This window comes from Sus scrofa, chromosome Y, assembly GCF_054392235.1.
Source record: "Sus scrofa isolate SSC_HxYL_T2T_F1_AM1 chromosome Y, Sscrofa_HxYL_maternal_Yorkshire_Landrace_v2.0, whole genome shotgun sequence".
Classification (NCBI taxonomy): Eukaryota; Metazoa; Chordata; class Mammalia; order Artiodactyla; family Suidae; genus Sus; species Sus scrofa.
This window is the reverse complement of record NC_139402.1, coordinates 7661301-7688672: the sequence shown is the minus strand read 5'-3', so window position 1 is coordinate 7688672 and position 27372 is coordinate 7661301. Positions and strand designations below refer to the sequence as shown.

The window sequence follows — 27372 nt, the reverse complement described above, 5'->3', positions numbered from 1 at the left end:
GGGATCCAAGCCTCGTCTGCAACCTACACCACAGCTCACAGCAACGCCGGATCGTTAACCCACTGAGCAAGGGCAGGGACTGAACCCGCAACCTCATGGTTCCTAGTCGGATTCGTTAACCACTGCGCCACGACGGGAACTCCCAGAATCAGCTTTTTTTTGGAGACAGAAGGGGAATGCTTTTTCTGCATCTGCTGGGGTGATGGGCACAGAATGTTCTTTAGGTCAACCACGCCACTCAGTGCACATATGTCCCTGCAGCAGACGTGAAGGGAAGCTGGGCTGCAGAGAGGAATCTCATACAGACACACCACGGAGCCGAATTAGAGAATGACTCTCGCAGCAGCCCTTTAAGTCTGCAAAGCGAAAAGTCTCTGACGGGTGACTCCTGCACCACTGCTCTTTTTACCTAAGTAGAAATCCTGCAGTTCCCATGGTGGCTCAGCAGGTTAAAAACCCGACAGTGTCCATGAGGATGCAGGTTCTGTCCCTGGCCTCACTCAGCGGGTGAAGGATACGGCACTGCCACGAGCTGTGGCAGAGGTCGCAGATGCCATTCAGATACGGAGTGGCTGTGGTGTTACATCGCAACTGTGGCTTGGATGCGATCCCTGGCCCAGGAATTTCCGTATGCCACAGGGGCAGCCAGAGCAAGCAAGCAAGAAACAAGCAAAAAGCACAGTGTGTTTGGAAGAGCAGGTCCTAGAAGTCCCCTCCAGCCCTCCCTGGTGATGATTCAAGACCCTAGAAGGACCGACCATACACGGGAAAGTGGGAAGAACTCTAGTTACCACCTGTGACCTCTCAATATGGGAACAAACGTGGTGAGTCTCCATGTATCTCCACTCCGCCCGTGACACCCCTTATGCTTCCCATCCTTGCATCCACCCTACAAGGGCAGCGCTGGCATGACAGCCATTGGCAGGAGAAGCAATCGGGGCCAGTAAGTGAGACACTTTGGTGGCAAAGCCACGACGTGAAGCCAGGCAGTACAGCTCCAGAATCTTGGCTCTTGTCTGGAGCACCAGCTCCTTCTCAGAGGCGTCCAGAGACTCCACCCCTCTCAGGGTCCCTGAGACCTTTCTGGATGTCTGCGAGCTGAAATTATCTGCACAATGATACAAAATATCTTTTGCCTCCTGGGTTACTACCCTTTCCTGGGCACATGGTGGATTTCCCCCGTGGCTACCTCATCACTCTGTTAGCCGCTGCAATGTGTGACTGCACATGCTTATGTTCAAAACCTCTCATTTCCACATTCAGCTGCCAACATCCTGGGTCAGTCAAGATGGTACATAGGTCTGGGGACCACGAGGTTTGAGAAGGGCTGACCTTGACATTTCTGCCTTTCCCATTTGTGTGTGAGTGTGTGCACATGCGTGCGTGCATAGTTTGAGAGCGTTACATGCAAAGCAGAAATTTGAAAACAAAACAAAAAACCAGGAAACAAGCTTGCACCCAATGGGAAGTGCGTAAACCCAGCACAGCCTCAGGTCTGGTGGAGCTGCTGTTTTTGTTTCTGGTTTCCTTGTGGTTCTTGGTCCCGCTGGTGGCTGAATTAAATGAGATCTGCAGCCCGCGTATGTGATGGGAGCCTGGCCTGCCCCCCAAGTAATGAAAACAAGTCCTCGGGTGTGCCTGATTTAGAAGTCTTTGGATTCGTAATGACACTTAAGAAGAAACCCTTGGCAATGATGCAGGGAGTTGCATTTAATCGAAGAGAAAGACACTGCCTTTGGCACTCACTCAAGGGAGACAGGCTGACACACCGGGTCCTTACTGGGGGGCTGGCTACCTTTCTGTGAGGGGCTGAGGGGGTCCAGGACAAAGGGTGAAACGCAAGAGAATTGGGGGAGCCTTTGCCCAGCTGCCCTTCTGCAAGCCAGTGAAGACCACAGAGCAGAAGGAGAGTAGCAGCGGGATGCCCAGAGAGGAAGACTCAGTTAAATGACAGGATGGACAGAGCAGTGTTTATGTTGTGAGACCCCTAGTACATCCCATAGCTGGGCGTGGCTCACAGCCATGGACGGAGGCAGCATGTCGTCCTGCCCGCACACCAGGATGCCCCTGCCTGCAGACCTGAAGGAGATGACAAGCCCAGAACCAGCGAGTCACAGTACCTGTCTTCCGGCAGAGGCGCCCCAGCGAGGTTGGCCACCGTAGGAAATAGGTCCATGTTGCTTGTAGGTGCATCAAGCTCCAGCCCTGCCTGGATCACTCCTGGCCACCTCAGGATGCCTGGGACTCGGATGCCTCCTTCCCAGTTGGTGGCTTTCCCCCCTAAAACGCCGAGGGAGAGGCAGAACAGAGGTGAGGGAGGCTTTCTGACACGTACAGCCACGGTCAAGGCAGGGGCGTGGCGTGGCAGCCAATGTGGGAGATCTAAGTGCTTTAAGGACTTGGAATCAATGAGAATTTCACCAGTGATACAGCATCTGCTGTCGTGAATAAAATATATATCTGTATCTGTATAGCTATCTATCCAGCAGATACCTCTAGATAATACAAATAAATAGAGACATATAGATGAATAGGTATATAGCTACTTAGGATAAACAGACACACACATATATATAGATAGCTGTATAGATATTTTAGATGTATAGACAGCTATACGCATATAGATGTATAGATATACACATATTTTAGATGTACAGATATACAGATGTATAGCTATATAGATCTATAGACAGAGATATATGATGTAGATATACAGACATATAGATATTTAGATATCTATAGATAGAAACAGATAGAGCTATATAGATGTATAGACACCTAGAGGCATAGGTTACAGAATCACAGATGTCTAGCTATATAGATACTTTAGATGTGTATATATATAGCTGTACACATATATAGATATAAAGCTGTATAGACATACAGGTGTATAGCTGGATAGATGCATATGTGCATAGGCATATAGACATATAGACACAGATTACAGATATTTTAGATGTATAGCTGTATAGATACACAGATGTATATAGATATATAGATATGGCATGGTCATGACAGGTATGACACACGACCAGCACTGCCTGGTAGGCATGAGTGATGACTCTGGAACCAGGGACACTCAGATCTCCCAACAAAAGACTTACAACCATGACTCTGGACTTTCAAGTTCATGTCTACTTTTTACCAACGTGTGGGAGACAAGATAATGGCATCCACAATGTCCACATCCAAGTCCCTGGAATCTGGAGATACAGTACCTTGCATGAGCAAGGGAGAGACCATTCTGGACTATGCATGTGGGTTTGACATAAACACAAGGATTTGGGTGACGGAGAACAGGAGGCAAGGGAACTGCCGGCCCAGCAGCTGGGGCTGTACATGGAGAGGCCAGAAGATGCTATGCTGCTGGCTTTCAGGATGGAGAGAGATGCCCTGAGCCAAGGGAGGCAGGGAGCCTCCCAGCGATGAAAAGACAAGGAACCAAGGGTTCCCTGGGAACCTTCCAAAGAAGAACACCATTCTGCCAACACCACGTGGATCCACTGGGAACATCGGACCTCCAGAACTGTCAGATCGTTAATTTGGGGGTCTTGGGGGGTCTTTTTAGGGCTGCACCTGTGGCATATGGAGGTTCCCAGGCCAGGGGTTGAGCTGAGTGAGGCTAGGGACCAAACCTGAATCCTCATGGATACTAGTCAGGTTCGTTTCCACGGGGCCACGATGGGCACTTCCTAAGATCGTTAATGTGTATTGTTTTGAGCCACCAAATTGGTGGTGATTTGCTACCCTGCAGACCTAGAAAATGAAACAGCCAGTTCTGAGCCCTTGAGCACACAAGTCAACCATTTTGCGGCTCTCACTCCAGACACATCAGGTGTCGCATGTGGAATTAGGATCTCCAGCGCCCGGAAGACAGGAGAGTACCCACAATGGCCATTTTCATCACTGCTGTTGCTTTATTATGGGCAAAGCTCTCACTGCTTGATAGGGAAAATGAGCGTTGTATATACCAGGCAATCTGAAAATGAACAGAGCATGAGGGGGTGTCAGGAGGGGCTGGAGTGAGCTGGGAGTGGGTCCCAAGCTCAGCAGGAGACTCTCCCCAAGGCCTCTAACTAATGGGTCTTGGGGAAGGGAGACGGCAGCAGGGTGGCCTTGGGCTCCAAGAGGTGGGGGCTGCTAGGTCCCTGAAGTGGGTGCACAAGGATGGTGGAAAAACAGACACACTGTCTCCACTCCCCCACCGAGAAGTCCCCCATGACTTGATGAGGAACTGAGCACGGAGTAACCTCAGCCAGTGAGGCTGGGAAGAAAGGGACAGAGTCCAAGTTCAGCTCCAGGTGAAAACCTTCTCCACCAACAACCGGGATGAAGAATGAAATAAAGAGCTAAATGAAAGACAGCACAGAACCATAGAGGGGGCCTCATGCATCAAACTGATGAGTGCATGCATGGTTCACACTGCACGTAAACGACATTTAAGCTGAAAACAGCAATGGCTGGAGACACTGAGTTCGAGGGATCCTGAACAGCAAATCTTTATTTCTTTTTTTTTCCTTTCTTCTTCTTTTTAAGGGCTGCACCTACGGCATATGGAAGTTTCAGGCTAGGGGCTGAATTGGAGCTGCAGGTGCTGCCCCCACCACAGCCACAGCCACGTCAGGTTCTTAACCCACTGAGCGAGGCCAGGGTCAAACCTGAATCCTCATGGATACTGATCAGGTTCTTAACCCACTAAGCCACAATGGGAACTCCATCAAATCTTCATTTTTAAAAACATTATAGTTGATTTACCAGCCTACGCCACAGCAATGCTGGATCTGAGCCACATCTCTGACCTACACCATAGCTCATGGCAATGCTGGACCCTTAATCCACTGAGCGAGGCCAGGGATCAAACCCGCATCCTCATGGATACTAGTTGGGTCCTTAACCCGCTGAGCCACATGGGAACTCCGTCAAATCTTCACTTCTTAAAGCTAGTTTCTCATAAATTGTGGATTGAATTCTGACAACGACAGACTGAATTGCAGCTGACAACTGCAGACGGAATGCCTCCTGTGGGCAAGACCTTTAACTGCAGGCACCCGTGTGTTTGACAGACGCAGCCGTTTAGGGAAACGTCGTGTCTAAACTTATCACGTCGTTTGTAATTTCGACGGCGGCCTTCTAGGAAAAGTCAAACCTCTTTTGCTTCATCTTTTCAATAAGACCTCAAGGTAATTATCTGACAAATTCGGTTACTCTTGCTTCACAGATACCGCGGCCAAGAAATGAAAAGTTTAAATAATTTGCCATAGTTTATTCACGCTGTCAGCAGCAGCACAAGCTGTGGGAGGCATCTCCACATATGAATGACCATCTGATTATCCTTCTAGTAGATCAGGCACACAGCATTTTTGATTTCAATTGAACACCAACATCAACAGAATACGTGGCTGGGACATAACAAAAAGGGTTAGTTTCTTTTTTTTTTTTTTTTTTTTTTTATTTTCCCACTGTACAGCAAGGGGGTCAGGTTATCCTTACATGTATACATTACAATTACAGTTTTCCCCCCACCCTTTCTTCTGTTGTAACATGAGTATCTAGACATAGTTCTCAATGCTATTCAGCAGGATCTCCTTGTAAATCTATTCTAAGTTGTGTCTGATAAGCCCAGTTAGTTTCATTCAGGGCTGTCCTGCTGGTTCAAATAAAACAGAATAAGTAAAATGGAAGATAGACCAACATACTAAAATAATGAAAAAGCATCCTTGGCCAGTTCATCTCCTAGATGCACGTGGCATGGCAGACTGACTTATCAAAAAGTGCATTCATGGAAAGCCTGGGAGTTCCCCTTGTGGCTCAGTGGGGTAAGGACCTGACGTCTCTGTGAGGATGCAGGTTCGATCCCTGGCCTCACTCAGTGGGTTAAGGATCCTGCATTGCTGCAAGCTGCAGGCTGAAGATGGGCCTCAGATCGGGTGTTGCTGTGGCTGTGGTGAAGGTCTCAGCTGCAGCTCCAAGTCAGCCCATAGCCTGGGCATTTCTATATGCTGTAGGTACAGGCCTAAAAGCAAGAAGGAAGGATGGAAGGAAGGAAAGGGAGAAAGACAAAGAAAATCTTGGAGTTCCCACCGTGGCTCAGCAGTAACAAACGCGACTAGTATCCATGAGGATGTGGGTTCCATCCCCGGCCTGGCTCTGTAGGTTAAGGATCTGGCATTGCCGTGAGCTGTGGTGTAGGTCTCAGACACGGCTCGGATCCTGTGTTGCTGTGGCTGTGGTGTAGGCCAGCAGCTGTAGCTCTGATTCAACCCCTATCCTGGGAAGCTCCATATGCCGTGGGTGCAACCCCAAAAAGACAAAAAGAAAAGAAACAAAAATCTTTCCTTCAGTGAATAGTGATGCACTAATCTTATTTCCTCACCGATATATGATAGTTACACAGCAAGTTATACCGGGGAAAGCTGGGGGGCAGGGAATATGCTCATTCCCTTTATTATCATTAATTCTTCCATCAAAGCAAACTGAGTCAAAAATAAAAATCTCACGAAATATACAGATAGAGAAACCGCTGCAATGGGGAGCTACATTAGGCACGGGAGGTCGTTCATCTAGGAAGCCATCAGGTGCAGCAACAAATCCAACACCAGAGCCTAGAAGGTGGACGATTCCTCGACACCCCTTCACCTCTGCATCAAGAGAAGCAGGGCCAAGTCATCTGTCTAATGTCACAAGAGGACGGCAGGTGGGCTGGACACAGACACACCTGAACGGTTAGAATTAAGAAGGACCCGATGCCAAAGAAACTCTCTATCCTCCCAAAAATTAAGAGGGCTCACTTCACGATTATACGGCCCAGCATCCAGGGGTACACCTTAAATGTACACCACCTTCATGTGTCAATGACACCTGGAGAAAGCTGACCCACTAGCAAGGGAAATCCTTGTTTGGATTGGGTCAACGCGAATGAGTTTCACCGTAAGAAAACCAACTAGCCTTTCCATCGCTGTGACTATCGATAGAAATGCCTATTGGTGTCTGCATAGAATGTCCTAAAGGAGATAATACTGAAGGAGATAACGCATGTGCACACACACACACACACGGCCACAGAAATCCACAGGCACATCCAGAGCCTGTCTTTATCATGATGCATACATCAGAGATGCGTTCTGCTCTGAAGACTCTACTGAGACCTCAGACGGGCATGGCTTGACATGTAACCTCCTTGAAAACAAAAGAGAACTCCGGAAGAGATCCTACAAATGTCACATCCTGCCCGAGATGCAAACGCCCCAAGAGAGCTCCAAGTTACACATAGACCCCTGGTGGCAAGAGGTCTGGGTGGCTGCCGTGAGTGAGGGGCTCACAGCACCCCGGGACCCAGCCACCTACTGAAAAGGTGTGGCAAGATCAAGAGTGGTTTCCTTTCAAGTTAGGGTTTTTTGGTTTTTGTGGGTTTTTTTTTTTTTTTTTGGTCTTTTTATGGCTGCCCTTGTGGCATATGGAAGTTCCCAGGCTAGAGGTCGAATCAGAGCTGCAGCTGCCAGCCTCCACCACAGCCACAGCAACACAGGATCCAAGCTGCATCTGTGACCTACACCACAGCTCACAGCAAAGCCAGTTTCTTAACCCACTGAGTGAGCCCAGGGATTGAACCCACATCCTCATAGATACCAGTTGGGTTCATTACCTCTGAGCCACAACGGGAACTCCTGAAGCTGGTTCTCTAATGACAAACTACGATCCTCACTGGGGGACATCAGAACCCACTATGTGTGACATCATCAGCCTCTCATCTTAGAGCTCTTCATCGATATTCAGAAACTAAAGAAATGCATCAACACACAAAATCTCATGCAATTTTCTTAAGCTGTCCAGTGTTTTTACAATAGCAATGGTTAAAAAAAAAAAAGCCTACTTTATAAAATGTTTAAAAGATGATAAAGACATCCCCACACACTGCTGATAGAAAAACATGTTTGGGGCTGGGTTGCACATTTTCAGGCACACGCTGATGTGCAAATAGCCTTGCTTGTCGGACAGTGTGGCTCTGTCCTCAGGCTGTGCGGCAGTGCGAAAGGAGTGGGCACAGAATGTGCTCCTCGGGCTGGAAAAGCCCAGCACGCAGCCCAGGAACTGCTATTGTTGCTCTGAAATGAAGGTCACAGGAACCCAAAGGGTGACACGTCATGCCTTCAGCAGACACAGACCAAGCTGCACTATCCGACAATTGGCCATCATGACAATGTTCGCCCTGCTCCAGGGAGAAGTCAAGCTCTTGACAGATCTTAATTTCTTCATTCTGCTCCACGCCTCTGCAAGGTAGAGAAGTGCCCCACTTCACAGGTGGCAAACCTGGGGCCAGGAAGGCACAGGAACGCAAGCAACGTGTCAGAGATCGCTCCAGAATTTGTGTTCCTGAACCAGTCTACCACTAACCCCGTCAATGACTACATTCTGCCATGAATCTCAGAACCCCATAGGCAGCACAAAGATACAGGACCAAGGATCTCACCCTGCAGAAACTCCAGGTCTCAAAGGATTAGCTCAGATATACCCACAGATAACTCTGATTGGGGGGTCCACAGGAAACACAAGAGATGCCTCCTTCCTGGGAACACTGACCCTAAATCCAAAGACTATGAGTTGGTGTGCGAAGGAGAAATGGGATTAGCAGAGTAGGATGTGAGGTGGCAGGTGCGATGCAAGAAAAAGAGGCTGAAGGAGTCTGGATCCTTTCTTTCTGTAAATGGACGGGCAGACAAAAGAGCAGGGGCTAAATTTAAAAGCCGGGTGAGGAGTTGTCCAATGCCTGCTTTTCTCATCCCGGTGGCATGAGGCTGTGACAGGACGTCACTGAGGGAGGGTGGCTGAGTTAATCTCTCCAGGCAGGCACAGAGAACATTCTTCTATCGTTCACCCCCAAGACTCTTGTCCGGAACAGCTGTCTCCAAACCAGGCTTCTATTTTTGTCCTTTCGAAGGCTGCCACCCAGCAGGTCAAATGCGTCTGAATCGCCAACACCAGACACACATCATTCTTTTGCTGGATCTGGGCACAGAGTCTCACGAAAGATCCTATTCATCGTCTTTTCTCCTCTTGGGTGTCTCTCCACCTGCAGGACCCTGATGCCCTGGATTGATGGGAGCCCCACGGACCCACATTGACAAATGTAATTCACGCTAGATGCTTTCTCGCCCAAGATGCTGTGGTTCATACTCTCGCTGGTGCATTCATTTCAGGGACTAAAACCCACCCGCTACAGAGGGGACAAGGGACAAAACTGGTCCCATGGCAAAAAGAAAGAACAACCATCTGTCTAGTTAACACTGTTTGAAACATTAAGGGTGACTAAGAAGCAAGACCTCAAATGGCTAAATAATGTGAGCCAGGGGCTGACCCACCTTCTCTCTGAAGAGCCAGCTAGGAACTATCTTGGGTTGTGTGGGTGATTTGATCAGCTCCCGAGCAGCTCAGAAGCAGTGGGGCCAGACACCAGCCAACTAACACGGCTGGGTCTCCGTACCACTTTATCTATAACATCAGGCGTCGGGTTGCATTTGGCCCAAATGCCACAGACTGCTGAGTCCTTCCCTAAGTTACTGAAATTTGGGGATGAAGGTGGGTGGACATACCCTGACCTGACTCCCCAAGATCCACTCCTTCAGAGTCAGGGGAGAAATGTCACCTCAACCTCCAGTGATGATTTATCTTTCACTTAATTGGAGTCCTATGTCTCTTCTGCAAGAATGAAACACTAAAGAATCTATCCTGGCCTGAAATGTAAAGTAACCACATCTCCAGTATCAGCCCTGAGTTGAGCTGAGTCTCACCTAGATGCCCCATACAACATCTCGTTGTAGCCTGCCTTCTATAAAGCTTTGTTGCTTTTGTAATTTGCTCTGCTAGGATTTTGCCCCAACCCACCCCCCAGTCATTTTTATAATCCCCTGAAAGCCTGGATGGCATGCCTCTCCTGTGTAATCAAGCCTTCTACAACTGCCACTGCACATTATGTTTTCCTACTCTCCATTCCCCAGGCATTTTTCAAGGCTCTTGTATATGGGATGTCTGACAATCAATTTGATGCAGGTCTCACCATCCCATTGGGATCAAGAGTACTTGAAAAGAGACTCTATAACCTAAATATCTGTCAACAGAAAAATGGATTAAGAAGATGTGGTACATATACACAATGGAATACTATGCAGTCATAAAAAAGAACAAAATAATACCATTTGTAGCAACATGGATGGACCCAGTAGATTCTACATTCTATTTCTATGTAGAATCTAAGATATGGTACAAATGAACCTATCTACAAAATAGAAACAGACTCACCAACATGGAGAACAGACTTGGGGTTGCCAAGGAGAAGTGGGGAAAGGGAGTGGGACAGATGCAAACTGTGACGTTTGGGATGGATAAGCCATGAGGTCCTGCTGTATAGCACAGGGAACTATACCCAATCACTTGTGACAGAACATGAGAGAAGATAATGTAAGAAATGGAACGTATTTACGTATATGACTGGGTCACTTTGCTGTACAGCAGAAATTGACCCAACATTATAAAACAACTGTATCCACAAAATTTTTAAAAAAATAATCTGATTAAAATTTTTTTAAAAAAAGAAAAGATACTCTAATTCACTATTGGATCAACTGTGGTCCATGGCATAACTCCTTCCACCCAGAGAACGTCCAATACATGCATGGAAAGGATGAAGTCATAGAGGAACTGATGGAAAGTATTGCTGGCGTAAAGACAACCCTACAGATGAGTGTGATTATATATAATGGGTATTTCCAACCTCTTTCAGTCCCTTGCGTTTCCCCAACCTGCTCCATTCCAAAAGTTCTTTTCCCCAGAGTCTTACCCAATAAGCTCATGTTCTTCTTCTTACCTTCCATTTGTCCATGAAAATAAGTTGAGCATGAAATAGTTCAACTCCCTGCCCTCCCAGAGGTCAGTTTATCCAGTGCCATCTCATCACCTCCATGTCCCTTCCAGGCAACCTTAGCCTCCCTCGCCCACAGAGCATGTCTCTTCTACCTGAAGTGAGTCATGCAAACACCCCATTGTCCAGCCTCCAACCTCTGCCTTCTGGTATGACTTCCCCAACCACGGGCCCAAACTTGGCAAAAGTTAACCCTGTGGCATCATGGTCACATGTTTCGTCCAAAAAAAAAAAAAAAAAAGGGAAGGAAGGGAGGGACGGAGGGAAAAAAGAAATGCAATGAAATCAACTCATCTAAAACCAAGATCAAAAAATAAAATAAAATAAAATAAAACCATGACCATCTAGCAGTTCAATTTTCTACTTAGGTAGACAGTCTCAATTGTTCCAAAAGGCAATCTAATTTTCCGGATGTTTGCTAAGTTTATCCTGTGTAGTTCCACCTCTAGTTCATGTAATACACCCTTTCCATCATATTCTTGCCAAAACTCCGGATCCCATAGCACCCATGACACGTGTTCACACCTCCCCAGTATGATGCCAGCCCTCAGTGAAAATACCCATCTGTTCCCCGTAAACCTAGGTCTCAGCTTTGTGCATCTGAGAAAAGGGACCAAATAGAGCCCTTTCCTGCTACTGGAAGCCAGTGTTCCCCACGTTCAGCAGGAATATCAACCGCCTCTTCCAGAGTCCTATGTGTCACTTCTCTTGTCCCCTCAACCTCTCTCCTTCAGGAGAAACTGCTTCCTTTTACAGGGAGGAAACAGAAGGCTTCATTTGGGGTCACCATCAGCTTCCAGCCTCTATACAGCCCCATCCACTAGCACCTGCTCTCGTGTTACCCCAGAGTAGAGACAGTCTCTCCTCCTGGCAAAGATCAACCCTCCTTCCACACGTGGGCTCTCATGTCCCACGACCTTCTCAGAAATCTGAAACTCTTAGTCATCTTTTGCATCTTTACTCTCGCTCTATTCAAGGTGACTCGGGAGAATGAAATACACTTCAAACGTCCCCAGGACAACCCCTCCCCCCGTCACAGCCTGTCTCCTTGCAGACACATTTCTGAAAAGAATCTGAGAAACCACTTCCCCCTGCCTCCAGCCTCTTCCATCCATCTGGCTTCTGCCTCTCATGCTCCATGGAAAAAACACATATTAGCATCACGTGTGTAGCATACGCAATGGACCCTTGGTGACCACAGTCTTACTTGACTGTTCATCAGCATCTACTGCTGAGAACCATGCTCTGCCTGGGATCTTCTCTCCTTCTTTGTCTTCCTTTTATTTCCCCAGTCGCTTTCTCCCTATCTCTTCTGTTGCATCATCACTTCTCATCCCACCTTTTACATCCAGCTTGGTCCCCGACTCGATTCTCTCTTGCACCAAGATGATCTCACCCATCTTCTCATGTGCCCACCAAATACAGGTCTCTGCCCAGGATCCTAATTCCTTCGGGGAACCTTTACCTACCCCATCATGCCTGCCAAAAATATAACAGCTCCTGGCCTCCTTTCCCTCAAACCCAATCTCCAATACCAGTGGATTTACCAACACAGCTGTGCTCTTCCATGGTCCTCTTAATTGAGTTAAACTTTGTACCCTTCAGACTCAAGCTCAAGTGTTTTTTCAGTTATGCATTCACTCACAAAGTATTTCTTTTTTTTTTTTTTTTTTTTGTCGTTTTGCCATTTCTTGGGCCGCTCCTGCGGCATATGGAGGTTCCCAGGCTAGGGGTCCAATCGGAGCTGTAGCCACCGGCCTATGCCAGAGCCACAGCAACGTGAGATCCAAGCCGCGTCTGCAACCTACACCACAGCTCACAGCAACGCCGGATCATTAACCCACTGAGCAAGGGCAGGGACCGAACCCGCAACCTCATGGTTCCTAGTCGGATTCGTTAACCACTGCACCACGACGGGAACTCCACAAAGTATTTCTTAATAACAGATCAGGCCGTGTTTTATGTTCTGGGGATACAGGTATCAGATTTACATCTGCCATCACACTTGCCTCACTCTGGTGGTTTCCTTACACTCATAGACGGAACTTGGAAGACACTCTGCAATACTGGCTTTTTCATCATCACTACAAACCCCTCTGTCTGTCTGTCTGTCTGTCTGTCTGTCTGTCTTTCTTTCTTTCTTTCTTTTTTGCATTTTAGGGACCTAGCCCTTCACTGGCTGTTTTTTTTTTTTTGTTTTTGGGGGGATTTTTTTTTCCTTTTTAGGGCTGCACCCCTGGGCATATGGAAATTCCCAGGGTAGGGGTCAAATGGGAGCTGTAGCTGCTGGCTACACCACAGTTCACAGCAATGCCCGATCCTTAGCCTACTGAACAAGGCCAGGCAAGGATGGAACGTGTGTCCTCATGGGTCCTAGTCAGGTTCGTTAACTGCTGCACCACAGCGGGAACATCCCTGTACTATGTTTCTATAGTAACAAACTTACTGTTCCAATTCTAAGGCTGATACATAGTTATTTCTCAGTTCATCCTTAGCCTCACTTCTCATTCCTTATACTGGATGTGGGGGTTATTACTGACCTTTGATTTTAACTGTTACCCACATGATAGATAGATAGATAGATAGATAGATAGATAGATAGATAGATAGATAGACAGACAGACAGACAGACAGACACATCTATCTATCCATCCAACCATCCATCCATCCATCTTCTCTATCTATCTATCTTCCTTCCTTTTGGCCACACCCGGACAGCATGCAGAAGTTCCTGGGACCAGGATGGAACCCATGCCACAGCAGTAACCAGAACCACAGCAGTGACAGTGCCAGATCCTTAACCTGCAGAGCCACCAAGGAACTCATCTATCTTCTCTATCTTTATCTATCTAACCTATCCATCCATCCATCATATATATTTTGCCATTGATCAATTGATCTATCTATTCACCCATCCATCATATATATTCATTCTATCTATCTATCTATCTATCTATCTATCTATCTATCTATCTATCTATCTATCTATCTATCTATCCATCCACCCATCCATCCATCCATCCATCCACTGAAACACCCATCCATCCCTTGTTCTCTCTCCCTCTCTCTTGCTCTCTCTGAATGCATTCTATTGGTCATATGACCATGGCTGGAGGATACCTCATCAGCCATATCCCTCAACCTCCCTTGTTTGCCTGTTCATCCCCAGCACCACTGAGCTGCTGTTTGCTCCCTAAAAGCATCTCCCTCCTGCCTGGAATGAAAGTCCCACCTTCCCTCTCCCAGCAAACACTTCCCAACATCAGTCTGCAAAGGATCCATCTCTCCTGAGACATCCTCTGAGTTCCCAGGGTGAGTCAATGACCTCTAATCGCCCCTTCTCAGAGCTTCCTTAGAGTTTGTTTTCCTAAAACTACCTCCTTAGCTCTCCATCTCAACAAGAGAATAGGAGCTTCTAGAGGTCAGGGACCCTGCTTCTAGAAGTCATTACACCCCAGAAGCTACCCCTGCTCCTGGTGTGTGTACTCAAGTGGCTCACAGTATGTCTGGTTAAACTAAATGAGCAAAGTGCTAAGTGAGGCTAACACATGAACTTTTTTCAAAGGTGCACAGCCTGGGGGATGCCTCCTGACACCTAAGGACTGAGACGAGCCAGACCGGCCAGCGCTGCCCACTCTTGGGAAGCTGATGAAAACGTTTGCTGAAAGCCAAAGAATGAACCTGAATATAATAACGATACCACCTACGAAACTACCAGTGTCTCTTCCTGTTATGTGCGTTCCAGTGAAAGTCTCCATGGCTCTGAAAGCTGTGTGATGCAAGAACGGAAGAGACACCACTCAGTGACTCTAAGAAGCGACTCCTAAATGAGGTGGACTTCAGCCAACCAGTTGCTTCTGGGGCCTGCCCTTTGGGGAGAAATGCCAGGAGCTGCAGTGCCTTTGGTGCACGCATCCGGGAATTTGAAAAGCATTTTTCTGGGCATAGAGAAAGTCTCCTTTCTGGAACAGTCAGGAAATTGTGATTTTTTTCAGCCCCCGCCTCTTGTTGACAAATGCTTCTGAAGACACCATCTGTAGAGTTACCTTATCCATCCCACTGACACTTACCACCTGCTGTGAGGCAGGGTGAAAGGGAGATGTTGTGGAGGGAGCCTCCCACTGGGTGGCCTTGACTCAGAGAGGAGTGAACGTGAAGCCTGAGCCAGGAGACTCTCGGAAATTTTCTACTATAAGAAAGAGACTGAAACCTCTACACTCTACTCGGAGAACATCTTAGGGATGCTATTCTGGTCTCCGCTAAGGGAAAGTCTTTTAGGGAAAGGAAAAAACATTTGGGGAGAGGGCGTTCCTGTTGTGGCAGAGGAAAAGAATCCAACTAGTATCCATGACAATCCCTGGCCTCATTCAGTGGGTTGGGGAGCTGGTGTTGCCGTGAGCTGCAGTGTAGGTGGCAGATGTGGCTCAGACCCCGCACTGCTGTGGCTGTGGTGTAGGCCTGCAGTTGCTGCTCCGATTCGACCCCTAGCGTGGGAACATCCATATGTTGCAGGTGAGGCTGTAAAAAGCAAAAAAAAAAAAAAAAAAAAAACCAAAACCAAAAAAAAACCCGGGAGTTCCCGTCGTGGCGCAGTGGTTAATGAATCCGACTAGGAACCATGAGGTTGCGGGTTCGGTCCCTGCCCTTGCTCAGTGGGTTAACAATCTGGCGTTGCCATGAGCGGTGGTGTAGGTTGCAGATGAGGCTCGGATCCAGCGTTGCTGTGGCTCTGGCGTAGGCTGGTGGCTGCAGCTCCGATTCGACCCCTAGCCTGGGAACCTCCATATGCCGTGGGAGCGGCCGAAGAAATAGCAAAAAGACAAAAACAAAAAACCAAAAAAACCCAAAACCAATTCAGGTAGAGTCTTGGAAGCAGAAGGAAGAGCAATCTGGGGAGTGAGGGCTCATTCTTCCCTCAGCGGCTATTTACTGAACACCTGTGACGGGGGTATTTTGGACACAAGGATAGATTAGACTATGGAATTATGCAGCCTGGATTCCTGTCCCCATGACACTTACAGGGGAGACAGTTAAATCAATAAAAAGGCAGCCCATCAGATGTGCAGGGGACAAAATCGAGGTGGGGTGATGCATGCCTGGGATTGGGGGGGGTGGGCTTGGAGGGGGGACCAGAACTTTTGAGCTGATGGTGCAGAGAGAGCTGATGGAAGCTCCGTGTGACGGAAGGATGGGCTCTATGCAAAGATCAGCGGATGCGCTTTCCAACACTGCCAACGGACACACCCCAGAGTGCCAACAAGATTAAGGAGCTGGGGGACCAGAGAGAAAAATGAGGCAGAGAGGAGGAGAACGAAGCAGGAAGGAGAGGACGGAAGGACTGTGTACAGCCAAGACAGACTTCACATCCTCTTCTCGGCACACAGCAATATGTCAGGATTCGAAGAAAGGAACAGGGAGTGCCCGTTATGGCTCACTGGGTTAAGGACCCAATGAGCATCCATGACGATGCAGGTTCAATCCTTGACCTTGCTCAGTGGATTAAGGATCCTGTGTTGCCATAAGCTGTGGTATAGGTCACAGATCCAGCTTGGATCAGGTGTTCCCATGGCTGTGGTGTAGACCGGCAGCTGCAGCTCCCATTGGACCCCTAGGCTGGGAACTTCCATAGGCTGCAGGTGCAGAGGAAGGAAGGAAGGAAGGAGGGAGGGAGGGAAGGAAGGAAGAAAGAAGAAGAAGAAAGAAAGAGAAAGAGAGAGAGAGAGAGAGAGAGAGAGAGAGAGAGAGAGAGAGAGAGAGAGAGAGAGAGAAAGAAAGAAAGAAAGAAAGAAAGAAAGAAAGAAAGAAAGAAAGAAGAAAGAAAGAAAGACAGGCAAAGAAAGAAAGGAAGGAAGGAAGGAAAGAGAGAGAGAGAGAGAAAGAAAGAAAGAATGAAAAAGAAAGAAAGAGAAAGAAAGAAAGAAAGAAAGAAAGAAAGAAAGAAAGAAAGAAAAAGAAAAGAAAGAAAGAAAAGAAAAGAGAAAGAAAGACAAAGAAAGAAAGGAAGGAAGGAAGGAAGGTAGGTCACGTGAAGATGGAGGCAGAGATGGGAATGTTACATCCCAAATCCAGGTAGTTCTAGCAACCACCAGCAGCCGGGGGACATCAGCAAGGACCCTCCCCCCTGGAACCCCCAGAAGGAGCAAAGCCCTGATAACCCCTTGATTTCAGACTTCTGGTCTCCAGAACAGAGAGAAAGAATCCCTGCTGGTTTCTTTTACCCTCTGAGCTGGGAGGACCTTGTCGGCAGCCTCAGAAACTGAGTGTGTGCAGCAATGTATGTGTATGTTTCCTAAAGCACATGCAGGGGCCTGGGAGGAGAAGGGACTGGAGGCCACAGAGAAGCAGCAGTGTGAACAGGGAGAAACCCACTGGGGAGGTGAATTTGAGGGGATGGTGGCCAGGAAGAGGCTGTGATGGATGGTCTTTTTAGGGCCACACCTGCAGCACACAGAGGTTCTCAGGGGTCAAACTGGAGCTGCAGCTGCAGGCTTACATCACAGCCACAGCAACGCAGGATCTGAGCCACGTCTGTGACCTATGCCACAGCTCAAGGCAATGCTGGATCCTTAACCCACTGAGTGAGGCCAGGGATCAAACCCACATCTTCATGGATACTAGTTGGATTCATTACTGCTGAGCCACAACGGAACTCCCCGTGAAAGGATTTTCATATCAACAGCTGTAAGGGTCCCAGGCTTATTAATGCAACAGGTATGGGTTTTTTGGTTGTTGTCTATTTATCTTACTCTCAATGAAAACCCCAATGACTCGGTACGAGGACACTGTCAAATTATGTAGAAGCTCTAACAAGGACAAGGATTCCTTAACTCTCAGATGAGCAGATGGATCAGGACTTGGTAACCTAGTGTGTTCAGACTGATTGACACAAGCATTCAGAGCATGTGGACAGTAGAAGGAAATTTACTTGAGAAGCTTCTCAGAAGCCAACGGTTCAGAAACTATCATAGGACCGACATTGCCAAGATTGCGAAGATGCGACCAGTGTTATGTTCAAAACATACAACGGACCCTGTCTCTACCTCCTGCTGGAGCCTTTTCATAAAGGTGAAATGTACTGATACCAAAATCTGAACAGGATAATCATGCTGCAAACAGACTTCCTTAAGAAGAAAATAAGGAAACAAATAACAGGGTCACTGTTCCTTCACCCCCATCATATTAAATTGTTTTTTAAAACACAGATTACAGCAGGACCTAACATTCCTATGATTACAAAGAAACACCTGTTGGCCTGAGTCAATCATAGCTATTCTATCAAGACAGCCCACAGATTTCATTAGGGGAACAGATCTGAATGGGGAATTCAGTGGACTCATGAGCCCAAATCATAGAGACCTTTTTGAGCAGTTCTGATTAAGAGTGGACATCACTACTGTTCAGAAACGGATGCTCTTTTGATCAATGAGCTTCAATGGTGTGATTCCTTGTGTTTGCATAACTCACAGCTTTAGAAAACAAAGTATCTTGACATTGAGGTGTCTTTGGTCATTCCCCCAGCTAGAAGGAAGCCGTGTCTTTTTCGTCTTTTTTTTTTTTTTTTTTTGAGCTGTACTATAACGCCGCACTGTAACAATGCTTTACCGTGAACTTGATTTCAACTCAATGTGACAAAGCGATAATGCTTTGCAATAGAGCAGCAGCTGAGATATTAATACAGTGTCACAAGCGGATGGTATTTCTAGCACTCAAGCAAAGCATTTGTAACACATCCAATACGCCTCTTAAAAAAGGAAAAATAAGGAGCAGCTACAGACATGTGTTTCGGATCATATGAGAGCCTCGGCTCCCCGACATTATTCAGGCCTTAGACGTTCTGTTTATGCCCTGGCCTCACCATTCACTTATGTCTCTGAAGAGCCAGCTCTCAAAGCCCCCGCCATCTCTTCTTGCTCATCCTGCTTCCTCAGATTCATCAGGTGGCAGTCATCTGATCACCTGTCCCTGAACTGAGGCTCCATCACCGTGTGTGGAACTTTCTTAAACCACATGCTACTCGCAAACCGCTTCTATCACTGCAATTTTTGTGCACATCTCGGCAGTGGCCACCAAGCTACCTTGGAACCCAACAGACATTCATCAGGGAGAGTGAACGGACAGTGGCACTAACTCACGAAATGTGGTCTGTGACTCCACCTTGAGAGAGGCTACTGTCTATGACATAATGTCAATGGCTTTCTCTCAACAGGCTGGAAGCTCAGGGAAATAGGACAGAAGCAGCTAGTCTTAACGTATAGGAATATGAGTCTTCAATTCTCGCTACTCAAAAATAAGACAATTAGAGGTGGGCTGGCAAAAACAGTGGGTTAATCCCGTTCTGAGTCAACACCCCTGCTCATTCATTTTACTCATGCTGAAGACTGGTCTGTCCTGTACTGGTGCGTAACGATGGAAAGCAAAGGAAGCAGGATAAACACCTGGAAGGTATCCATCCAGACCAGCAACCAACAGGAATCCTTCTGTCCTGCATTCCAGGTAACCAAGGTATAAGCAAAGGTCCCTGCCCCCAGGCACTGAGAATTTAAAAGGACTCAGATGGGCACGTCAGGATGGAACAGAAGTATAAGGTCTCACAGGCTACATGCTGCCTCTGGGGTGGATAGAAGACTGCCCTTTCTCCGTCTCTTTGGCTCAGGCTCCGTGGGATGTGGCATTTCCCCACTCCTGGCAGTTTGCACAGAAAGCCATCTGCTTCTCATCCATCTCCAGCTCTCCTGAGGAGGGAGGGTAAGAGGCTGGGAGATGGAGAGGTAGAAGGACAGGAGAGCAGACATGCTCTAACATCTTCCCAGCCTCGCCTCCTTTGGCAACATTTCTTGGGTCCTGCTGGCTTAGTGAGGCTCTCCTTGCTGTATGCACCCCAGCATCTTGCGTCAAGAAATGTTGATGCCCTTATTAAATTTCATGGGTCTCTTTAGACTTCCTGCCATCCCTACCCTACTGAACCACCCACCCACTTACCTGCCCAACCAACCGCTCAATCACTCCATAACCAACCAACCACTCAATCAACCCCCAATCAACCATCCAATCACCCAATCATCCCCCACCCAACCACATAACCACCCACCCAACTACCCATCTATCCAAGCAACCAACCACTCAGCCACTCACCCACCCAACTATTCAACCACACACCCACCTAGCCAACCACTCAACCAACTACCCAACCAACCACCCACCCAATCAACCGCTCAACTACTGACACAAACATTCACCCACCCCACCCACCCAATGATCATACAATCACCCAACCAACCAATCACCAAGCCACCCACCCAACTACTCAACCATCCTCTCAACCAACCACTCAACCAACCACCTACCCACCCACCCCTCAAATAACAACCCAATTTCCCACAAGTCAACCACTCACCTACTCAACCACCCAACCATCCACTCCATCAACTACCCAAAGAACCCCTCAACCAGCTACCCAACCAAACTTGCACCCAATCAACCACCCATCCACCCACCTACCCAACCTGCCCAACATGAGCTCCTTCAGAGCAGAGCAGGCACCCCATTTTGCCTTTGTTTTTGCCTCCAACCCAGTGCCACATACACAGCTCCATCGGTATTTTGTAAACTAATAGATGAAAGCTTTCCACAGATTATCCCTTCATGTTTTTACAGGGAAACCCTCATTTCCTGAGACCCAGGGGATTTGTGAAACATCCACATGAGAGAATCCTAAAAGGGTGAGAAAGCACTTTATCGCTTTAAGGTAGCAAAGTTCGATGGCCATGTGCTTTCCTGTGTCTTAGGCATCTTCCTGCTTTTTAGAGGCAGTGCCCACAGTCTGAGACAGCGTGGTTCACCTCTTTGCAAGATCCCTTCTTCCCATCCTCCCCCGGTACCTCCAACCCACACCCACTGCATGTCCAGGTGGCATTCTAACCCTCAGCCCTCATAGACTCTTTGAGGTACCTCATCTAAGTCTTCATGATGGGCCATGTTGCATTATCATTAGATACGTGTGTCTTGTGTTCACAGAGTGTATGAAGTGCAAGCAACGTGGAGTTAGTAGCTGGGTCTTATCTAATATCCCCAGTGCCGAGTCTGGGCCATCGTGGTGGTGATTGACCTAATGCTGTGTCAGGAATGAAGCATACAGAGTGGGGTGAGGGAGGCAGAGTAATGACCTCCCAAAGATGCCCATCTTCCCAAGCCCAGACACACGTGAATACATTACCTGTCCCTGCGAAAGGGCCTCTGTGGACCGGAAGAAGTTCAGGGTCTAGCGATGGGAAACTCACTCCATGTTATCTGGATGAGACCAGTTATCATCACAAGGGTCCTTACCATTTCATGCCAGAGAATCAGAGCAAGAGAAAGAGATGAAATCATGGAAGCAGAGGTCAGAGAGAGAGAGACAAAGGTTGGAAGACACTGCATGGATGGATGTAAAGATGCAAGAAAGGGCCATGAGCCATGGCATGGGGATAGCCTCCAGAAGCTGGAGAAGGCAAAGAAATGGATTCTCCCTGAGACTGACCCTCTGAAAGATGCAGGGCTGTGATCACCTTCATTTCAGACCACTGAGGCCCATTGCAAAACTCTGACCTCTAGAACTACAAGTGGATGCATTTCTGTTGCTTTAAGTCTGCAAGTTTGTGTTAATTTGTTACAGCAGTGGATAAATACTAATACATGGGGGAGTTTGTGTTTATTTCTTACAGCAGTGGATAAATACTAATAATACATGGGGGAGTTTGTGTTAATTTGTTACAGCAGTGGATAAATACTAATACATGGGTTGGGGGGCAGGGAGAGGTGTAAGGAGTCTTGTTTTAAGCAACTACACAATACAAGGCTGCATTTACATTTGGGGTAAAACCACTTCATTCTAGTGTCTTGATATAGACTTGTGATTTTTTTAATTTTTATTTTTTAGGGCCACACCTATGGCATATGGAAGTTCCCAGGCTAGGGGTTGACTTGGAGCTGCAGCTGCCAGCCTATGCCACAGCCAGGGCCACACCAAATCCAAGCTGCATCTGCAACCAATGCCATCGCTTGTGGCACCACTGGATCCTTAACCCAAGGCCAGGGATCAAACCTGCATCCTCACAGAGACGATGTCAGGTGCTTAACCTGCTGAGTCACAGCAGGAACTGGAGAATGGGTGCTTTCAAGAGTTCTATAGGGACTGTACCAGAAACGGCCACGTTGGCCATCTGCATTTTCCATGCCCATGACCCAAAAGAGTCGTGTATGCTTCCATGTGACCAAAGAACAGCATCACAGAGCCACGATGCAGGAGGAGGGGACCAGGGCACTGAGCGGATGGGGAAAGGGGCTGATACCGTGGGCATTCCCCACCTAGACAGATTTCTCACCTTTATAGATTCCGTTACTGCCTCCGTGAACTTCCCCTTTGACAGTCACCTCCTCTACGTGGGCTCCTTGGTCCGAAGAGAAATAGATGAGGGTGTTATTAGCCAGCTTCAACTCATCTAGAACGTCCAGGATCTGCCCTGAAAGGGAGAAGAAACTCCGTGTTCAAACCGTCCAACCTTTACCAAGACAGGGATGTGATTTACCCTCATCGACTTGTCCCTCAGTTTTCGAGGGGGAGGCGGAAATGGTCTCGTATGCTGAGCTCTCTCACACGACCCCAGCGGGGGACGCGGTGGCATCGGGGCTCCGGGCGGAGACCACCAGAAGATTCCGTCGGAATGAAGCATCACCTACAAGCATCATGTGAAGCTCTAGGCATAGCAGGGTAATTCTGTCAAGAGACCTGATAAAGGATGCTAGAAGAATCAGGTTCACAGATCAGGAGCCTCTTGGAGGAAGGTGCTAGAAGAGAGAGGCCAACTTGTTGCAATCATGAGCTAGCCTTGGTCCTGAAGCTAGAAAGAGGTCTACTGTTTTTCCTTATTTATTCCTTTTAAAAATTGCATTGGAGTATAGTAGATTTACAATGTTATATAACGTATTTGGAGTGGATAAGCAATGAGATCCTGTTGTACAGCACAGGGAACTGTATCTAGTCACTTGTGATGGACCACGATGGAGGATAATACGACAAAAAGAACGTGTATATATGTATGTGTATATGTGTGTGTGAGAGACTGGGTCCCTTTGCTGTACAGTAGAAAACTGACAGAACTCTGCAAACCAACTATAATGGAAAAAATAAAAATCATTAAAATAATAAAACAATGTGGTGTCAGTTTCAGGTGCACCGCAAAGGGACTCCGTTGTTCACATACCTAGATCCAGTGTCTTTCAGAGCCTTTTCCTATATAGGTTATTACAGAATATTGGGTGTCTTCCTCACTGACTGGAAAAAATGAAACCATCAATGGTCCTCTTAAAGGAACAAATAAATATCTCTATCAATATTTTATGATGACCTTTTTAATACTCACCCTGGATACCCAAGTCTAAAATGGTCTGTCTGAATGCCAATATTCCTCACACTTTCCTGTTTCTTCTGTACCTGCTTCTCTAAATTTCATATTATGGACTAACAACCCCCCCCCATGACAAACCTTCAACGTAATAATGACGTCCACCTCAACAATGGGAATAGGGTTCCTATGTGTTAAACACTCCCTATGTGCCAAGGACTTGATCCTACCTGTGTAGCTCTTGCTGAACCAAACGAATAAACAGCACTGGCTCCATTGTACAGGTGAGAGCAACAGTGCTTCAAAGAGACACATGACCTGCTCAAGGTCACAGAGTAAGGAAGAGCAAGACGCAGGAAGGAAGACGTACACCTGACTCCAAAACACTCAGCACAGTTAAGCGGATGAACTCAAGGAGAGTCATGGAAAAGTGAAGAAGAAAAGAGACATGAAGGCAATCAGCTGCTGTCTTCTGCAAATTCCTCTAGGAAGACGAGAACTAGGTATGGAAGACGGATTACACCAGATTGAGCGTGACGTCATCAATGGCTCAATGCGCATGAAGGGCATGGAGTGGGTGTTGACTGTGCTTTTCTCTCTGCTTTCATTAATGCCCCCAATTTTCCATCAGGGAGGGGAAAAAACAAACCCCATAGAAGCCAGTTGAAGACGAAGGAAGGGCTGAAACACAGACTCTGATGAGGAAGCGATCATCCGCCCTCAAATCAGAAGAAAAGCATGCTCAGACGAGAGGCACAGACTTTATAATTTCCCCAGAGATACGAACATTCACAGAAGGCTAGTTTAATTTAGTCAGTCAACGCGTGCAGGTACAGTTTGAGGGAGTAAAGGGTCTGCTTCTGTTTTTTCTGTTTTGTTTTGTTTTGTGTTCAGCGTCTGAGGCACATGGAAGTTCCTGGGCCGGGAATGGAACCTCTGCCACAACAGTGACTCGACAACACTGGATCACTAACGTCAAGGCCACTAGGGAACGCCCCTGTTTTTTTTCTTTCCTTTTTACGGTGGCACCTTCAGCACATGGAAGTTCCCAGGCTATGGGCTGAATCAGAGCCCAACTGCTGGCCTACGCCACAGTCACAGCAACACCAGATGTGAGCTGCATCTTCAACCGATGCTGCAACTTGCAGCAACATTGGATCCTTAACCCAGTAAGTGAGCCTAGGGAGTCAAACCCACATCCTCATGGACACTATGTCGGGTGCCTAACTTGCTAAGCCACAATGGGAACTCCTCTGACTCTTTTTTTGATGTTTAACTGCTAAGAGCTTTTAAGCCTGACTTCACACTCTGCCTCATCCACTTGTGCCAATGAGCTCCTAAGAAAGCCTAGGGGCTCCCTCTCCCACTGCCCATGGGAGGTTTAAACTAAGCCAGCTCCTACCTGTAGGGGGACACCCACATCCAAGCCCCAAAACCTTCTCTTCATGAAAACTGCATCCATTCTCAAGCCATCTCCCTCAAGCCATCTTCAGTCCAGCTTAGGAGCTGCCCTGCTGTTCCCAGAAAGCCTCTTTACATCAGGTACCACCCTTTCCCCATCCTCGTGCTTTGGTTGTGGCATCACTGGTCACAGGGGACCCGCATTCTGGGTGGGGTCCTTCTCATCACGCAGGATAACCACAACAATGGGACATCTCCAAGGACACCAGCTGTCCTTTGCAACAGAAATAACAGCCCAGCATGGCTACGTCCTTTCCAACAGTGAAGTCATGTCCACAAGGAGATAGGCCCTCCGCCTTAGGGGTGGACCCTCACCGACTTGGTCCAGCAAAGGGCTAGAAGGCCACAGTCAACCCTTTATGGAGGTGACACAGATGATTCTGGATGCCAAAGCTAGACTCAAGTCACATGTCAACCAACGTGTCTCTGCTATTTGATCACGAAAGCCCCAGGTGAGGGCCGTTCCATCTTAGTGTTTTGACACAGATTATAAACCTTCCTGGAAGCCATGCCAAATACATAAATGTCACACTCAGGATCGAGGAACAAGACGCATGGGGCCACTTTAGCGATGTTTCTCTAAGGATAAATCATCAGCGGGCAGACGTTCATTGCAGTGTCGTGCAGTTGAGCTAAGCAAACCACCTGTGCCCTCCGGCTTGTGGTAATTTGACTCTGGTGCTAATTTAAGGCTTGTCACTTTGGAAATGGTAATTAGTATAATGAGCTGACATAGGAAGAAGCAATAAGGCAAGATAACCCCCACTTATACTTGGAATGAAAAATGCCCCTTTTGGTACATATAACCATTTCTAAGGAAAATAACACAGATTAGACAGGGAAAGGAGGATTGAGGGGGGTTTACTTTCTTGTGTGGTAACTGGTGATTTGCAAAAGAGCGCACAACCATGCCCCTCAATTTCAAATGCAATTCACTTTTCATAGATATCTTAGTTTGAGGAAAATGCTGTGAAGAAATGCCTTTTTAAAAATATGTGGCTTCTTGGAGTTCCCATTGTGGCTCAGCAGACATGAAGACAACTAGGAGCCATGAAGATGTAGGTTCGATCCCTGACCTTGCTCAGTGGGTAAAGGACCTGGTGTTGCCACGAGCTGTGGTGTAGGTCGCAGATGCAGCAAACATCTCAGATTGCTATGGCTGTGGCATAGGCCAGCGGCTGCAGCTCTAATGTGACCCATAGACCGGGAACCTCCATATGTAGCACCTGTGGACCTAAAATAAATAAATATATAGGAAGTTCCCTTTGTGTATCAGTGGTCAATGAACCCAACTAGGATCCATGAGGACGTGGGTTTGAGCCCTGGCCTCGCTCAGTGGGTTAAGCATTCGGCATTGCCATGAGCTGTGGTGTAGGTCACAGACGTGGCTTGGATCTGGTGTTGCTGTGGCTGTGGGGCAGGCTGGCAGCTACAGCTCCAATTAGACCCTAGCCTGGGAACCTCCATAGGCCATGGGAGCAGCCCTAGAAAAGGCAAAATGGCAAAAGACAAAAGGCAAAAAAAAAAAAAAGAAAAAGAAAAGAAAAGAAAAAGAAAAAAAAAAGGATCTGGCATTGCCACGAGCTGTAGTGTAGGTTGCAGATATGGCTTGGATCCTGCGTGCTGTGGCTGTGGTATAGACCTGAAGCTGCAGCTCTGATTCGACTCACTAGGCTGGGAACCTCCATATGCCCTGGGTGCGGCCATAAAAAGAAAAACAAAGAAAGAAAGAAATAAGTCTACAAATAACAAATAATCTATGTTGCTTCCCTGATAACTTCAGGTATGGGCACAATGCCTTGTATACGAATATTAATTAATTAATTAATTGTGCTTTTCAGGGCCACACCCACAGCATGTGGAAGTTCCTGGTCTAGGGGTCCAACTGGAGCTACAGTTGCCAGCCTACACCACAGCTGCAGCAACGCCAGACCTGAGCTGTGTCTGTGACCCACACTGCAGCTCATGGCAACACTGGATCCTTAACCCACTGAGCAAGGCCAGGGATCAAACCTGCCTCCTCAGGGATCCCAGTTAGATTTGTTTCTGCTAAACCATGATGGCAACTCCAAAAACACTCTACTATTTTTTTTTTTATTTCCCCAATACATTATTTCTTTTCTACTGTATAGCATGGTGACCCAGTCACACGTACAGGTATACATTCTTTTTTCTCACATTATCATGCTCCATCACAAGTGACTAGACATAGTTCCCAGTGCTATGCAGCATCCCTGATTATTAGAGAAATGCAAATCAAAACTACTATGAGGTACCACCTCACAGCCATCAGAATGACCATCATGAATAAGTCTACAAATAACAAATGCTGGAGAGGATGTGGAGAAAAGGGAACCCCCCTACACTGTTGGGGGGAATGTAAGCTGGTACAACCACTATGGAGATCAGTATGGAGGTACCTTAGAAAACTATACATCGAACTACCATATGACCCAGCAGTCCCACTCTTGGGCATATATCTGGACAAAACTTTCCTTGAAAGAGATACATGCAGTCTACTAATGTTTAAAGAATGCCCTTCAAAGGCATGGTCGGCTCCTATACCTCCTCACCCAAGCATCCAACACTTGTTCACGAAACACATACTGTACAAGAGCC

General features: G+C 47.3%; 1 protein-coding gene across 12 annotated transcripts in view; it reads right to left on the bottom strand.

Annotated features, from left to right (window-relative positions):
* STS (steroid sulfatase) overlaps nucleotides 1-27372 on the bottom strand; it is a 209823-nt gene that overhangs the window by 20149 nt on the left and 162302 nt on the right. For 11 of the 12 annotated variants that reach the window (XM_085008991.1, XM_085008995.1, XM_085008987.1 and 8 more), the window contains 2 exons: nucleotides 22273-22410; nucleotides 2121-2280 (listed from right to left, as the gene is read on the bottom strand). In XM_085008991.1, coding sequence (XP_084865117.1) covers nucleotides 2121-2280; nucleotides 22273-22410 — 298 coding nt within the window. Of the gene's footprint in view, nucleotides 1-23; nucleotides 2281-22272; nucleotides 22411-27372 lie in introns of all 12 variants that reach the window. The other variant, XR_014836017.1, reaches the window with a different exon arrangement.